At 40.5% G+C, this 16,444-nt stretch overlaps 1 protein-coding gene across 3 annotated transcripts in view; it reads right to left on the bottom strand.

Moving 5' to 3' along the window:
- Window positions 1-16,104, bottom strand: part of adamts3 (ADAM metallopeptidase with thrombospondin type 1 motif, 3) — a 111,582-nt gene extending 95,478 nt beyond the window's left edge. For all 3 annotated transcript variants that reach the window (XM_068311149.1, XM_068311150.1, XM_068311151.1), the window contains exons 1-3: window positions 15,754-16,104; window positions 15,330-15,351; window positions 9,432-9,865 (exon numbers count right to left, since the gene is read on the bottom strand). In XM_068311149.1, coding sequence (XP_068167250.1) covers window positions 9,432-9,865; window positions 15,330-15,351; window positions 15,754-15,813 — 516 coding nt within the window. In that variant the 5' untranslated portion in view covers window positions 15,814-16,104. The remainder of the gene's footprint in view (window positions 1-9,431; window positions 9,866-15,329; window positions 15,352-15,753) is intronic.
- Between the last annotated feature and the right edge of the window lie 340 nt (window positions 16,105-16,444).

Genomic DNA, 16,444 nt, shown 5'->3' with positions numbered 1-16,444 from the left:
CTTGCAATGGTCTTGTTGCGGACAGTTACAACCCTTTTTGCATCCTTGTTAAAACTTATTGCTGCTGTCCTCCTTATGTTATTTTGTGCCTTTCTGGAACGAACCGAAGACAAATTTATTCCGTAATAGCGCCCTGCAGCCACATAGCTTCTACCTTCCTTCAGCATGTCCAGAAGTTTAACTTTTTCTGCAATTTTTAGTATCTTTCTCTTCCTTTTGGGCGCGTCCTCCAGTGCTTTTGGCGGTGCAGAACGTTTCTTCGACATTTGGCAAGCTGTACAGAGACGAGGCACGGATAATGTTCATGTTGGTCAGTCCCTTAATTTTAATTTAATTTATATATAATGATTTGATCTACGAAGTGAAATTAAGAATGCACACTCTAGTTAGTGGTTCAAACACTTAACCAATCAGGATGCAGAACACAACGCACTGTTAAAAAAAGCACTTAAAAAACACATAAAAAACTGCACTTAAAAAAATCCGTGAAACAGCGAAGCCGCTAAAGGTGAACAGCGTTATAGCGAGGGTTCACTGTAATTATGATTTTGAAATACGGTATTATCATGCTTTTGTTTCCTTTACTACGATTCTTTAGTTATTTAATTGTTCATGTTCATTGAGTTTTACACCCAAAATATGCCCAGGAGAACATTATTAATGAAGCCCCAATTTCATGTCCAAATTTTTCTTTTTTTTGTTTTGTGATTTCATTTGGTCTTATGTCCCAAAGCACAGTGTCTTGACAGTAAATTAAGTTGTCTTGTTATGTTCTCATTTTATGCTTAGTTTTCCTGAATGTGTAGCTTCTTATCCAAAATGGCTTATGGGAAAGAGCATCCTGTTGTGATGTTAACTTTTTACAACATACATGTTGACAGCAAGTAAAAATGAACAGAGATGCAGAAAGATCTTCTGACAATGTGCAGCGTTAATCTGAATAAGGTAAATTGTAAAACATTACATTTAAAAAGGAGAGATAGTGAATATATTGGTAGAAGGATGCTAAGTTTTGAACTGCCAGGCTGGAGGCCTAGAGGAAGACCAAAGAGGAGGTTTATGGATGTAGTGAAAGAGGACATGAAGGTAGTTGGTGTGAGAGAAGAGGACGCAGAAGACAGGGTTAGATGGAGGCAACTGATTCGCTGTGGTGACCCCTGAAGGGAAAAGCCAAAAGGAAAAGAAAAAGTAAAACATTACATTTAAATTTCTTTCAAGATTACATCAATTAAACTTAATAAATTTAGACTAGAGTAGTAGGGTGTGCTTTTGGATTTTCACATAATAACAACGAGGTCAGGCTTCACCGACCTAGATTTTATTTCAGAGCTTTCTTTTCATATCTCAATACAATCAAACGATCATTTCCTGTTGTCCTGTTGGGACTTTGACAGCTTAAACATATGCTTCCTGTAGTAGACAGTGCAGGAAAAAAAGGGCTATGAGATTCTGTATTCATATGTGATGAAAAAGTGAAAAGAAAAAAAAAAATCCCTACAACATTTGAAGTATTTTTGAGCAATTCAAGGCTTATTGTGTTTTTGGCTGATGTTAAGCAGTTCCTCCATTATGAAAATAAGCCCTGAGAGGATGACAGGCTGCAGTGTAATATCACACAGTGTTGTATGCAGCGGTCTTTTCAAATCAGCCTTCAACTGGGCAGTGATTGACCCTTTGATGGCTGTTGGCGTCTTCAAAGTGACATCCTGCCACAACAGTATTTATAAAGCAGGACTCTCACATCCTGTGTGGCCCCCACTCATGGTCTCCTGTGAGCTTCAACTATAAATGTCTTGGAAGGACTGAATCTGCCCAAGTGATGAACTGTTTCCTACTAAAGGAAATGGCTAAATCCTCCAGAGCAGAGGAGTGACTTCAAGGTCATTATCATTTCTTTGAAAATATATTTAAACTGAGAATGTATTACTATTTCTTTATCTTTATCATATTAATGAGTTCAATGTTCACTTCTAAAATAAATAAGTACAGCACATAGACTGTATAAAGATTAGATGTTCATTCTACATTACTTGGATCTGAAACTCTTACCATCAAATATGGACCATGATGATATTGAGCTAGCAGAACACAACTACATGAGCAAAGCAGACTGAATTATAAGTGTCGAAAATAAATTCGAAAGTATGTTTGATCATTTGTCTCCTTGTACATGTTTTACAAGCACAGTATATTTCTAATACCATAAAAGTCATGGAGTACAGGGAAACAGGGAAGCATCCAGGTTATGGACGACTGTGTCTGACAGGCACAGCTGCTAGCATGTTAGTTCCTGAGTTGCAGCGGTTTGGCCACTATCCCTGCCAGTAGTCACCATGACATTCCAATCAATTTTATTTTATCACTTTCTGGTGGGACCCAGCTTTTGAGCTTCTGCTGTGGGAATAGCTGGCTCAGTCTGTGGAAATATTGGATTTGAGTACTGCTGTTTCTCAAGACATTATTCCGGGCCAGAGTTGTGGCAGTAGAAAGCTGTCCTCACCTCTTCCACCCACGCGCATGTGTCAGCCATGTCTCACTTGCATGAAACATTTCTTTGGAAATCTACCGCATTTTTTTTACATTACAAAACATAAACGCATGTTTGATGCCCAATAAAGACAAAAAACAGATATAGTCTTCAGTATTTTACAACCTAGAGCAGAAGTATCATTCTGCTCTTTCAAATATCACACATTTCCCTTGGATTTGTCCAAGGACTGGAAAGCAATACACAGAAACTTCTTGAATAATTAGGAGCTGCAATGGTTATTCAGGGGTACTGAAAATGTACCTTTAGCTTTCCCTTTGGTCCATTCACTCTATTTTTTCAGGACATACAAACAAAATACTGTGACTGGAAAAAAATAAGACCAGAAACACACAAAATTTAAAGGACAACTGCAAATAGCACGCTTTAGCTACTTCTTTTCTGGGTACTCAATGAATTGTGTAGGCAAGATTGAAAATTAATTTGGTGTCACATGAACACCATGATGCAATGACTGTGGCCTAGAGTGCAGAGTAGTTACTATGAGACTTAATTTGTGACTTGAATATTAGAAAATTCAAACCAAGGCAAAATTCTCTGCTTCATTTGATGAGCCATAAACATTGTTTTGTAATGCCTCTTCTTTGGAGCTTTAATTAATTGTTGACCAAAATGCATATACATATATATACATGTGTGTGTGTGTGTGTGTGTGTGTGTGTGTGTGTGTGTGTGTGTGTGTGTGTGTGTGTGTGTGTGTGTGTGCGTGCCTGCATGCGTGCATGCGTGAGTGTGTATGTATATATATATTATAGCATATGTACAAAGTCACCATAACCCTAGACACGTTTATGATCTACACAGGAACCAGAGGACTGTTTTAGATTCAAATTAAAGAAATAAAACTTCCATTAAATAAAATAACAGAGTTACACATAGTACCACAATGGTCAGAGGATGTAAATATGCTAAACGGACAAGGCACACAGTATCTGTGTGATCATAAAAATAGATTTAAATACAATGTAAAGATAAGTTACGGTAAAACCGCAACAATGCAATTATTATACTAAAACTTGAACATTGTTAAACAGTGACACAATTTTGATGTGCTAAAAGTTGAAATCAAAAATGTGTAAATCTGTGAATTTCCCAGTTTGGGATCATAAAAGTATATATACTGTATCTATCTAAAGGTACTTTTAAGTTTTTCTATACAATAAGACCGTAGAATGGATTAGGGAACTGAGATTGTGTAATACATTAAAAGTAATCTCAATAACATCACTGTCGACCATCTTTCATTATTAAGTAAGCTCAGACTTCGTTCCAGCAGTTTTGGAGTCAGTGCTGACATTAGCAATTTAGGCTAACTAGGTTCAGGGTTCTCAAGTCAATGCTTTCTGATGCATTTGTTCCAGGGTAATCTGCTTCGTTACATATTTCTGGTTTGATCTTTGGAGACAAAAGTATATGGTGGTAAATATTTAGTAGCAACAAAAAATGTGTAATAATTAATACTTGTAGAATGTAAAACAAAAGATTTAATTATGTTGTTGGTGTTCAGTACAATTTCAACACTGTACAAGTACAATAGCAAAGTTTAATTCATATTTTGGTGTATTCTGGTTAATATAAATTGAGTAAACAGTTAATCACATAAAAAGAAAATAGGTTGCAAATAATTTTAACTTTGAATTGCAGATTTTTAAGCACTGCAAAGATTTGTTGCAAATGTGAATCCTTGCTAAGATTCTTATCAATAAACGGAATAAAATAATATTTGTACATATACATGAGCATAAAGATAGTAACTAGGATACTGAAAAACTACTTCATATTTATTCATGGACCAAGTTATTCATCTGCTGAGGAAATATGCGGGGTGATGACTTCAGATGAGCTGTTTACCAGGAAGTTCAAGTTTCATGGGATATTTAAAGACAGGAAAAACCTTGTTTACTACTTTAGAGAATCATTTGGAGCAATGCCACTTTGCTCATTCCTCCCTACATCTAAAACTAGTCATGCCTTCATTCCTGGAAAAATCTTTTCTTTTCTTGGATTCGGATCTATAAGACAGATTTTTTCGAAGACTGAGGAAGAAGAAAAGTGTCACTTTGGGGGCTTTTTTCTACATTTTTTAACCACATTCTATGTCAACTTAAATTATGACAACAGCTTCCTTAAGAACTCAAAAAAGAAAATCATTTGTTAAATAATTTTAATTCTGTCTCCATGTAGGCTAGATGTATTTAGCTTCAATTTTGTTCACTGGAAATATTCATTTATATTGAAATTACTTTAATTACTGTACTTTAATTTAAATCACTGAACAGTTGTACATTCAGAAAATTGTAATGTAATTTTATCTGTTAATGTTTATCAATACCATTCATCATTTATGGTAGTAAAAACATCTGACTTCTGACTCATATTTTCAAATCAGATTCAAGCAACTCCTAAATTAATTAGTTATGAACTAAATCATCCATTTGCATAAATCTCCACTGGCCAACAACATAATCAAAACCCAGTGAAGGATTTCTCTTTACATGCTTTTTGTAATATGAAGAGAATAAAATAGACCCCTCAAATTATGCAGCCATATTAAATTTACTTTAATATACCTTCATATTGTTCAACTTCATTGTCTTTCAAAATTATTGGCAAGGTTGAAAGTTATTCACAAATTTACAGATTTAACTCTATCACTCTGTCACAGTTGCGTTTAAAATGAAGTACTTCATACAGTATGTGGTGTAGATGTTTGCCAGGTACAACTTTTAAATACAATATACAATACACATCGAAAGTGTCTTATTGTGCCGGTCCCAAGCCCGGATAAATACAGAGGGTTGCGTCAGGAAGAGCATCCGGCGTAAAACTTTTACCAAATCAAACATGCAAATCAAACCTATGACTTCCATACCGGATCGGTCGAGACCTGGGATAACAACGACCGCCATCGGTGCTGTTGACCTACAGGGCGCAGGTGGAAATTGGACTACTGTTGGTCGAAGAAGGAGAGGAGGAAAGTGTGTTCCTAAGAAGAGAGAGTCGAGGAACACCAAGAGTATAGGACTGAGAGTAGGGACGTTGAATGTTGGAACATTGACAGGAAAAGGTAGAGAGTTGGTTGACATAATGCAGAGGAGGAAGGTAGACATACTGTGTGTCCAGGAGACCAGGTGGAAAGGCAGCAAGGCTAGAAGTCTAGGAACAGGGTTGAAGTTGTTCTATCATGGTGTAGATAGGAAGAGTAATGGAGTTAGAGTTATCTTGAAGGAGGAGTTTGTTAGGAATGTCCTGGAGGTAATAAGAGTGTCAGATAGAGTGATGAGTCTGAAGCTAGAAATCGAAGGCGTGATGGTCAATGTTGTTAGTGGGTATACTCCACAGGTTGGATGTGAGCCTGAGGAGAAGGGGAAATTCTGGTTGGACTTTGATGAAGTGATGCAGAGCATACCTAGAAGTGAGAGAGTTGTCATTGGTGCAGACTTCAATGGACATGTTGGTGCAGGAAACAGAGGTGATGAGGAGGTGATGGCAGGTTTGGTATCCAGGAGAGGAATGCAGAAGGACAGATGGTAGTTGACTTTGCAAAAAGGATGGAAATGGCTATAGTGAATACTTTATTCCAGAAGAGGCAGGAACATAATGTGACCTATAAGAGTGGTGGTAGGAGCACACAGGTAGACTACATCTTGTGTAGACGGTGTAATCCAAAGGAGATCAGTGACTGTAAAGTAGTGGTAGGCGATAGTGTAGCCAAACAGCATAGGGGGGTTGTGTGTAGGATGACTTTGGTGGTGAGGAAGATGAAGAGGGCAAAGACAGAGCAGAGGAGGAAATGGTGGAAGCTGAAAAGGGAAGAGTGTTGCATGACTTTTAGGAAGGGGTTAAGACAGGCTCTGGGTGGTCAGGAGGTGCTGCCAGATGACTGGACAACTACAGCTAAGGTGATCAGGGAGACAGGTAGGAGAGTACTTGGTGTGTCATCTGGAAGGAAAGTAGGTAAGGAGACTTGGTGGTGAAATGAGGAGGTACAGGAGTGTATACAGAGAAAGAGGTTAGCTAAGAAGAAGTGGGACAAAGAGAAGACTGAGGAGAGTAGACAGAAGTACAGGGAGATGCAGCGTAAGGTAAAGGTAGAGGTAGCAAAGGCCAAACAAGGGGCTTATGATGACTTGTATGCTAGGTTGGACAGTAAGCAGGGAGAGACTGATCTATACAGGTTGGCAAGACAGAGAGACAGGGATGGGAAGGACGTCCAGCAGGTTAGGGTGATTAAGGATAGGGATGGAAGTCTATTGGCAGGTGCCAGTAGTGTGATGGGAAGATGGAAAGAGTACTTTGAAGAGTTGATGAACGTGGAAAATGAGAGAGAACACAGACTAGAACAGATGACTGTTATGGACCAGGAAATAGCAAAGATCAGTCAGAATAAAGTGAGGAGGGCATTGAAGAGGATGAAGAGTGGAAAGGCAGTCGGTCCTGATGATATACCTGTATAGGTTTGGAAGTGTCTAGGAGAGGTGGCAGTAGAGTTTCTGACTGGGTTGTTCAACAGGATCTTAGGTAGTGAAAAGATGCCTGAGGAATGGAGGAGAAGTGTGCTGGTGCCCATTTTAAAGAATAAGGGAGATGTGCAGAGTTGTGGCAACTACAGAGGGATAAAGCTGATGAGCCATACAATGAAGTTAAGGGAAAGAGTAGTGGAACCTAGACTAAAGGCAGAAGTGAGCATTTGTGAGCAGCAGTATGGTTTCATGCCAAAAAAAATTACTATAGATGCAGTATTTTCCTTGAGGATGTTGGTAGAGAAGTCAGAGAAGGCCAGATGGAGCTGCATTGTGTTTTTGTAGATTTGGAGAAAGCTTATGACAGGGTGCCCAGAAAGGAACTGTGGTATTGTATGAGGAAGTCTGGAGTGGCAGAGAAGTATGTTAGAGCGGTGCAGGACATCTATGAGGAATGTAAGACAGTGGTGAGGTGTGCCATAGGTGTGACAGATGAGTTCAAGGTGGAGGTGGGACTGCATCAGGGATCAGCTCTGAGCCCCTTCTTGTTTGCTATGGTGATGGACAGGCTGATAGACGACATTAGACAGGAATCTCCATGGACTATGATGTTTGCAGATGACATTGTGATCTGCAGTGAGAGCAGGGAACAGGTGGAGGAGAAGCTAGAGAGGTGGAGATTTGTTTTGGAGGTTTGTCCTGGAGAGGAATGAAGGTTAGCCACAGTAAGACAGAGTACATGTGTGTGAATGAGAGGGACCCAAGTGGAAGAGTGAGGTTACAGGGAGAAGAGATCAAGAAGGTGGAGGATTTTAAGTACTTAGGGTCAACAGCCCAGAGCAATGGAGAGTGTGGAAAAGAGGTGAAGAAGCGTGTACAGGCAGGATGGAACGGGTGGAGAAAAGTGTCAGGTGTGATAGAAGAGTTTCAGCTAAATTGAAAGGAACGGTGTACAAAACTGTGGTGAGACCAGTGATGTTGTTTGGTCTTGAGACAGTGTCACTGAGGAAAATACAGGAGACAGGGCTGGAGGTAGCAGAGATGAAGATGTTGAGGTTCTCTTTGGGAGTAGCCAGGAAGGATAGGATCAGGAATGAGTACATCAGAGGGACAGCACATGTTAGAGGTTTTGGAGATAAAGTCAGAGAGGCCAGACTGAGATGGTTTGGACATGTCCAGAGGAGAGATAGTGAATATATATTGGTAGAGGATGCTGAGCTTTGAACTGCCAGGCAGGAGGCCTAGAGGAAGACCAAAGAGGAGGTTTATGGATGTAGTGAAAGAGGACATGAAGACAAGGTTAGATGGAGGCAACTGATTTGCTGTGGCGACCCCTGAAGGGAAAAGCCGAAAAGAAAAGAAGAAGATACAATACACATCAAAGCTAAGGATTTTATTAGGTTTGCAGGTATCTGGTGAAAATAACAGGTTGTACTGTGTAAAATATTAAACTGCATTAATTCCCTTGCAGGCCCACCTGATCAATGTAAACTAGATATGTTATAATGCTAGCCTGCTGGTGACAAAAGTCATTGTAACACATTACTGAGATTCACCAATTCAAAAAATACCATCATAGTCATTGATTGAATAGTAATTAATTTAGTTTTGTCTACAGTGGTAGATTGTTATACTAATCATCTTTCAATTCCAGCCCAAGCAGTGTTTTCTATCTGAAATTACATAAAAGATCAATAGTTTATTCAATACTATTCTATCTTAAACAACCGCCGAAAGTGCAGGAGGAACACAACTGTCTTCTTATAGAATAAACTACACTTCAGCAATATCTAAACACTCACAGTGTTTGTTACTTCGGTAAATATTTTTCATTATTTCTTAAGTCTGTAAACTTTCCTTTCTATAGATAATTAAAAAGATAATGTAAAACCAGTTTCAACATGTTGAATATCAATGCCTACCATGAGGTATGGATGACAGCACATCTTTCTGTTTTATTTCCTGTCAATGTCTAAAACAAAGATTTCCAGAGGGTCTTTGGCTTTATTTTCCTTAGATGCAAAGATGTTCCTTCCCCTCCCATGAGATTTTTTAGAGCAGGTCATTCCCAACTTTCTGCTCAAGTGTTTTACGAGTAGTGATGGGCAGCATAGGACAAAGGGAACTCGTGTTTTATGTTGGAAAAGGGTTGGGAATAAAATCTGTTGAGTTTGTGGGAGCAATAGTTGGCCACTCACCCGTGACAAACTTCTGTACAAAAAGCTATTCTGTTTGCCTGCCTAAGGAATATCTGCATGAACAGCGTGCTGTAAAAATGGTGAATGCTGACATAAAGAAAGGATAAACTCAGGAGTTATGGACGTCTTATATCCACTAATGTCAGTTGATAAGGTCATGAAACTTTTGGAATGACAAAAGTTTCATGACCATAAGGAGTTTTATGGTTGAGGAAGACTTACCAGTCCGTCACAGTTGTTAATGGCAACCGTGGCCCCAGGGACATCTGTGATGTCACCAACAAAGGTGCAATCTGTCTTTAAAAGCTCACGGCGCAGTGTCCTCTCAATCCCAGTAGTGGGTTCAGTCTTATTGGCGCCTGTGTTGGCATCAGCACCAACACTGACATTCCTGAAGACTTCAATCTCATCGTGCCACTCCACAATCGCACTTGGCGCCACCAGCCTGTTGTTTGGGCGCAAACGGAGGTGGAACTCCTTCCCAAATGCAGTAATGTTGAAAAAAAGTTTATGTGTAGGTTCATCAGATGAAAGTACCTCCCTCTTAACGCGTTGTTTGTGATTGGCAGAGATCAGGTGTGACAGGTAGTGACCATGAGAGTCTGTGCTGAATGGAGTCACTAGTCCATATTCCTTCAGTCGGCTCCTCAGCTGGTCTGAAAAACAACAATGTCAATGAGACCTTTTTTCCTTTTCAGACAAAAGGAAGCCAATAAAACCAAATACGACACATTATTCCAACATTTGTCATTCTTGGTTTTTTCCAAATTCAAAGTGATGTCAAAATAAATCTTTCACTCTGTAGCTGCATATAATAAAGCCCCACAGGCCTGCGCTTGCATTCGGATTGATTGCAAACATTACATTTTACATTTTTAGTGATCGACTCAATCATACATGTAAATCTTGAAAACTATCACCTTAAACATATTTCCACCAAAGTTTGGAAAATTTCTCTAAATCTGTGCAGACATATAAGATTTTTTGGTTTGGTTTTGGTTGGAAAGAATGTGACAGGAATCACAGACCCTTGTAATTATCTTGTAGATTGTGACCAGAAAACATTTAAGCAGGTGTCACTGATGACACTGTAATTATATGTCTGTGGAAATGGCATGCTTTACAAATCACAGTGTGCGTGCTCTGGATAAAACATAAAGCATGCAGAGATCATTCAGCCAACCGAAAGCAGCTTGATCACGCTGTTTTGTCACACAAATAAGGAAATGGTCGGCGCTTCTGTCTTGACTTCAAGACCAGAGCAAACTACAGGCATGTGTCCAGTTTGAATACACAACACATCAAAGGAGTTTTATGGGGAGAATGTCTTATGGTTAACTTTCAGTCAACTTTACTCTTCTGTAAACATGATACTGATATGTGAAAAGGGTATCAAACATGCCGGCTGATCAAATATCTCTCCACTGTTTGTTTTTTGCAATGGCAGTGCTGTGAAAAATGTTTGAGAAATAAAAAAATGTATAGGGTCAAAAAGATGTCACTGAGTAAGGCACATAAGTGAGTATTTAAAAAGCGGGGCTCAGTGCTTAATCTGCTGGAGGTACAGAGTTCAAATATGAACATGAGCCACTCTTATGCATGGCAGAAAAGACGAGGGAAGGAGGAGAAAGATTGTACTTTATCTCAAAATACACAAATATCATAATTACTTGTCATTTTAGTTTTAATCTGTTAAAAAGAAACTTCATTTTGATACTATCAATCCATCAGTCAATCAATCAATCAATCAATCCTTTATTTGTATCAAGCTTTGTCACATCAGCAGACATTTCAAAGCGCTTTAACTGACACAGTACTATTTTGTTACACTTAATACAAGAGATATTAATTTACTTTTCAGCTAGTTTTTATTGTCTCTATAGAGTTTTAGTAATAACAGAGTCCTTCACTCCCAAATCACCCAACTTTTAATGAGGAAGCTGTTCATGTGTTACAGAGAACAGGTTAACACTTCATTGTGAACACCTTGAATATGCCAGAAAAATATAGGGTGCTCTTATTTCCTTCACAGCAAACAACCAACTTCATTGTGAATAGCTGTTTGGACGGAAATTGCTGGTGTAGCCCAAAACACATCCAATTTTGTTAGTTTATTTTATTTTATTTTACAGCAAAGGTTTGGCTGCAAACCTGCAATCATAAAATCTAACGCTGTACTTTGGGTGTCTGTCTGATTAAGTAACTACTCAAGGAGTAGTTGCGATTTTCAACCCCATATGGTGTTGGCATGGTAACCACAAATCTTCAAATTTTGTCAAGGATTCTGCCTTTAGGAATTTATCACTCAAGTACCTGCGTGTGTGTGTGTGTGTGTGTGTGTGTGTGTGTGTGTGTGTGTGTGTGTGTGTGTGTGTGTGTGTGTGTGTGTGTCTATTATGTTTACAGACCCTCCAAATGAAACCAGTGACAGCAGTACAGATAAACAAAGGTGTCCAGCAGCCTCTCATTGGAAATAACAGAAAGCGACTTAACTTTGTGCTCATGTAAGACCTGATTGCAAGTAGAAGGGTGGAACACTAAAATGTCTTCAGGCCATTTAAATGGAATCATTCACAAAACCAAACAAATTGAGACATCTGTGACGAGTGAAAGGAATACTGTATTTACTTTGAACACTCTTCTATAAGCTTAGAATCCTAATGCCATGTGGGAGGGTATCCTCTTGAAAGAATATGTGTGTTTTACTTGAACTCCAAACATTGAACCATGGATTAAAAGATTTTTATTCTGGAGAAAGAAAAGGAAAATTCTTCCTTCAAAGACACATTTCATTGAAAGAGCTGGAATCCCCAATCACAATTCAACTGTGATATCATTCATTCATTCATTTTCCAACCCGCTTAAACCGCTAATGCAGGTCGCGGGGTAGCCAGCGCCTATCCTGGCAGTCTCAGGGCGTGAGGCGGGGGACACTCCGGGCATGACGCCAGTGTACCGCGGAGCCACATACAAACAAACATACATTCACACACACACTCACTCCTATGGCCAATTTGGGACCGGCCAATAAACCCGAAGCGCATGCTTTTGGAGGTGGGAGGAAGCCGGAGAACCCGGAGAGAACCCACGCAGACACGGGGAGAGCATGCGAACTCCGCACAGAGCGGGACTCGAACCCGGGTCCGCCGTGTTGTGAGGCAGCAGCGCTAACCACTGCGCCACCGTGCCGCCCACTGTGATATCAATCAAAGCCAAATTTCTCATCATTTAGAGCAAAAGATAATTCATGATATTCTGCAAAGGGTGAGAACTGGCAGAAGTTCATCCATCTTCCACCGCTTATCTGTAGTCAGATCGCGGGGGCAGCAGCTTCAACAGGGAGCCCCAAACTTCTCTTTCCCCGGACACATCCACCAGCTCTGACTGGAGGATCCCAAGGCATTCCAAGGCCAGTGTTGAGATATAATCGCTCCACCTGGTCCTGGGTCTGCCCCGAGGTCTCCTCCCAGCTGGACGTGGCAAAAACACCTCCCTAGAGAGGCATCCCGGAGGCATCTGCACCAGATGCCCAAACCACCTCAACTGACTCCTTTCCACGCAAAGGAGCAGCGGCTCTACTCTGAGCCCCTGGCGAACAGCAGTGTTTCTCACCTTATCTCTAAGGGAGACACCAGCTATCCGCCTGAGAAAGCCCATTTCAGCCACTTGTATCCGCGATCTCGTTCTTTCGGTCATGACCCATCGCTCATGACCATAGGTGAGGGTAGGAACGAAGATTGAACGGTAGATGGAGAGCTTCGCCTCTCGGCTTAGCTCCCTCTTTGTGACAACAGTGCGGTAAAGCGACTGCAATACCGCTCCTGCTACCCCAATTCTCCGTCCAATCTCACGTTCCATTGTTCCCTCACTCGTGAACAAGACCCCAAGATACTTAAAGTCCTTCACTTGTGGAAGGACCTCATTCCCCATTCGGAGAAGGCAAAAGTTATAATTGTGATTTTAAATACTCTCAAAAGTGATTAAATTGGGGCTACATCCTTCATTGTGTCATAGATTTTTTAATTTTTTTTAAAAGGACATCACACTTTAGGGCAAGAGTTCCTTTCAAAAAGTATCGAAACGATCTGTCCTTTTTCTTTTTAGTCAAGGTGAAAACACAAGACCAGAAAAGATTGCTGTTTACCTTTGAAATCCTACAACAGACTTAAAGGGAGCATTTTCTACAATGACGACTGCAGTCATTGAAATCAACAGAATTAATCATGAACAAATTAAAACTGAATACTAATCAATGAAGAGACCCTATTAGAATAAAAGACGAATTATTAAGAGGACCTGCTTCTAGAGTTATTGAGCACCTTAACCCTGTGGATAATTCAATAGCAGCGCAAATAGCATAGTGATTTATGATTCTTTAATCATCATACTTCTACCTCATTGTCATTCTTGGCAATCATTCCACAGTGAAAATGCTAAATTATTGAACACATTAATTCTTTTTGATGTAAACAGCATTAACCCATGAAGACAGATGCACACATGTGATTCATGACATATCACAATTTGATCACTTTGATTAATAAAATTTGATGGATTTCAGATGTAGATGAACTTTGAAAATGGGGGGGGGGCTAAGTGTGGGATAGAGAGGAAAATTTCCTGTGAGTGCAGAAATTGATGCCTTTGCTTCTGCTCTGATGGATATTATCCATGTTCACATTGTTTGCAGTACAGCACTACCAAATTGCAGCTATGTTTATGTCAAAATTTTCACATTGAGAATGAAGAATAGCCACTACTTGCTGGCGATTTGTCCAGAGTGTTCCCTACTTCTCGTTCATTGCAAGCTGGGATAGGCTTCAGCAGACCCCTGCTCCGCAAGGTAGATTACGAGACGATTACGGTCGTCTCGTCTTTAGTCAAAACACATCCAGGCATATTCTTGAAGACGAGACGACAGATATCATCTCATCTTCAACGTCTTTTCCGCCATGAGGAACACGAGTCAGTAAAAAACAAACAAACAAAATACACTTTGGGTGGGTGAAGATACTGTGCTGATGTGGGGTGATGAAAAGTTGGACACTGAGAAATTCTACTTTTATCTACCTTTCATCTACATCACCAAATCTACATTTACATTTCAGGTTTTTTTGCTGTCTTCATTGATGCATGTAATGAAAACCTCCATCTAAATTGGTTTTGCTTTTCTACTCATTGGGCCTCATCCTCCAAGGACATCTTCCTAAACATATCTATGGACATGATGGCTTTCTCTGTGATGAAAGCCATTTTAGGTGTTAAGATTCACTTTATTCTTCTAAAACAACACACTTGTCATAAATCGTGCCATAGCAACAGGAACCATTCCTTATCCCTCAATTCAAATGCCATATTATGCCAATGAAATCTCATTCAGAAACTTTTTCAGGTTAATGTGACTGGTGGCAGGCAATCTGCTCTGTGCACTTCCGAGTAATTTTGCTTCCCGAGATCAGACTTTAAATATGAGAAAATTGATGAATGTGGCAAGTTCTCATGAATCACTCCGGGATAAAATCTGTTCGCTCAAGTGGTTCTTGCATGAGAGCCATTACTTATAGGAGAAGAAATGTGAAAAGTGAAAAGAGAAACCACATTAAATGGGAAATTTAACTGTTTTACAAGGCTGATAATGGCTGAGCAAAGCCAACAGTGGCAAATTACAGACCGCAAAACCAACTGTGATTCAAATGACTGCTGGCATCTCCCTGTTTGAGGTCCCTCAGGGTGATAACGGCTGGTGTAAAAGGATCCAACATGGACACTGCTGCAGCTCACCTCCTAAGTCTCCTTAACCTCAGAATGGATAACAGATGTGTAGGATTTCAAAGTGGAATTTTCTTTCCTGTATAACAAAGCCCTTCAAGCAGTTTGCTCATGTAATATAAGTGTGTATTGGAGGACTGTGTGTGTTTTGGGGGAATGGTGTAGTGGTAGCAGAGGGTCGAGGAGGGGGTGCATTACAGAGCTCCTCACACACAAACTCCCCTCCCACTGTGATCTCAGTGCACCAAGGTTGTCCTCCTGCGTTTTCTATCAGTGTGTGGAGGAAAATCACTTCCACTTTCACACATCTTTCAACTAACAATATGAAGGTCAGAAATAAACAAAACTTACCCTCTCTATCTACTTCACCAGCCTGTAAGAGGAGAGAAAAAAGCTGGTTAAATGCGGTACAAGGCAGAAGGAAATCAAAATGTGAGAGTCTGAGATGTCCAGCAGCAGCAACACTACCGCCCTGCAGAAGTTGAACGCAGACTGAGCTGCTTGTAAAATTTCAACAAAAATGCCTTTATTTGACGTGTCTTATGTAAGAGGCTAAACACATGCGTGTGGTGTGTCAACATGTATTTCACAGTGGACGCAGTGTGCGCTTTCACGGAGCCAAAAAACTTCGGAGACGTTTAAAAACCCTTCTGCTGTGTCGAGCCGTGTCTGCGCTTTGACGCAGCGTAAAGGGACTCTTGACGGGATGTATTTGAGACTTAACGTCGCGCACATTTTAGTTAGTAAATGAAAGAGAATCGGTGGAAACACTTACCTTGTCAGCTGAGGTCAAAACAAATCCTACAAGTAGTAACGCTAGTGACGGGACAGCCATCACAAGTTTTAAATGACAAAGAAAAATTTTATCCCCTTCAAAAAAAAAGAACAAGAAAAAAAATCAAATAAATCGCGCAATAAATCGAAGGCACCTACGCAAAGCGTGAGCCGGCTCATTCAAAAAGTTATCAAAGTAGATGTGAAGACTGTGCCTCCGTCTGTTTCAAAAGAAAAACGCATTAAAGAAGTTTGTTTCATTAAATCACGAGTGAGACGAGTTGCGGCACTTTTGTCAGTCAGTGTTTTGTTTGACTAAGAGAGTTCTGGAGGAGTTCGTAGGACATCCCCTCCGCCGCTGGCCGGACAGAGCTGCAGTGTGGAGCTCTTGCAACCTGGCGCTTGACTCCCCTGGCTAATAAACGGTAGGACCAGCCCTGCGTGACGTCACTCCGGCCTGTCCTCGAGTCTGAACTCATGGAGGGACAGAACCCCCCTCCTCCCACACTGGATCCCAGAACCCCTTCCTCCCACTCTGGATCCCAGAACCCCCTCCTCCCACACTGGATCCCAGAACCCCCTCCTCCCACACTGGATCCCAGAACCCCTTCCTCCCACTCTGGATCCCAGAACCCCCTCCTCCCACACTGGATCCCAGAACCCCCTCCTCCCACTCTGGATCCCAGGACAGG

The sequence above is a fragment of the Antennarius striatus genome, chromosome 3 (assembly GCF_040054535.1).
Source record: "Antennarius striatus isolate MH-2024 chromosome 3, ASM4005453v1, whole genome shotgun sequence".
Taxonomy (NCBI): domain Eukaryota; kingdom Metazoa; phylum Chordata; class Actinopteri; order Lophiiformes; family Antennariidae; genus Antennarius; species Antennarius striatus.
This window is presented reverse-complemented; position numbering and strand designations above follow the sequence as displayed.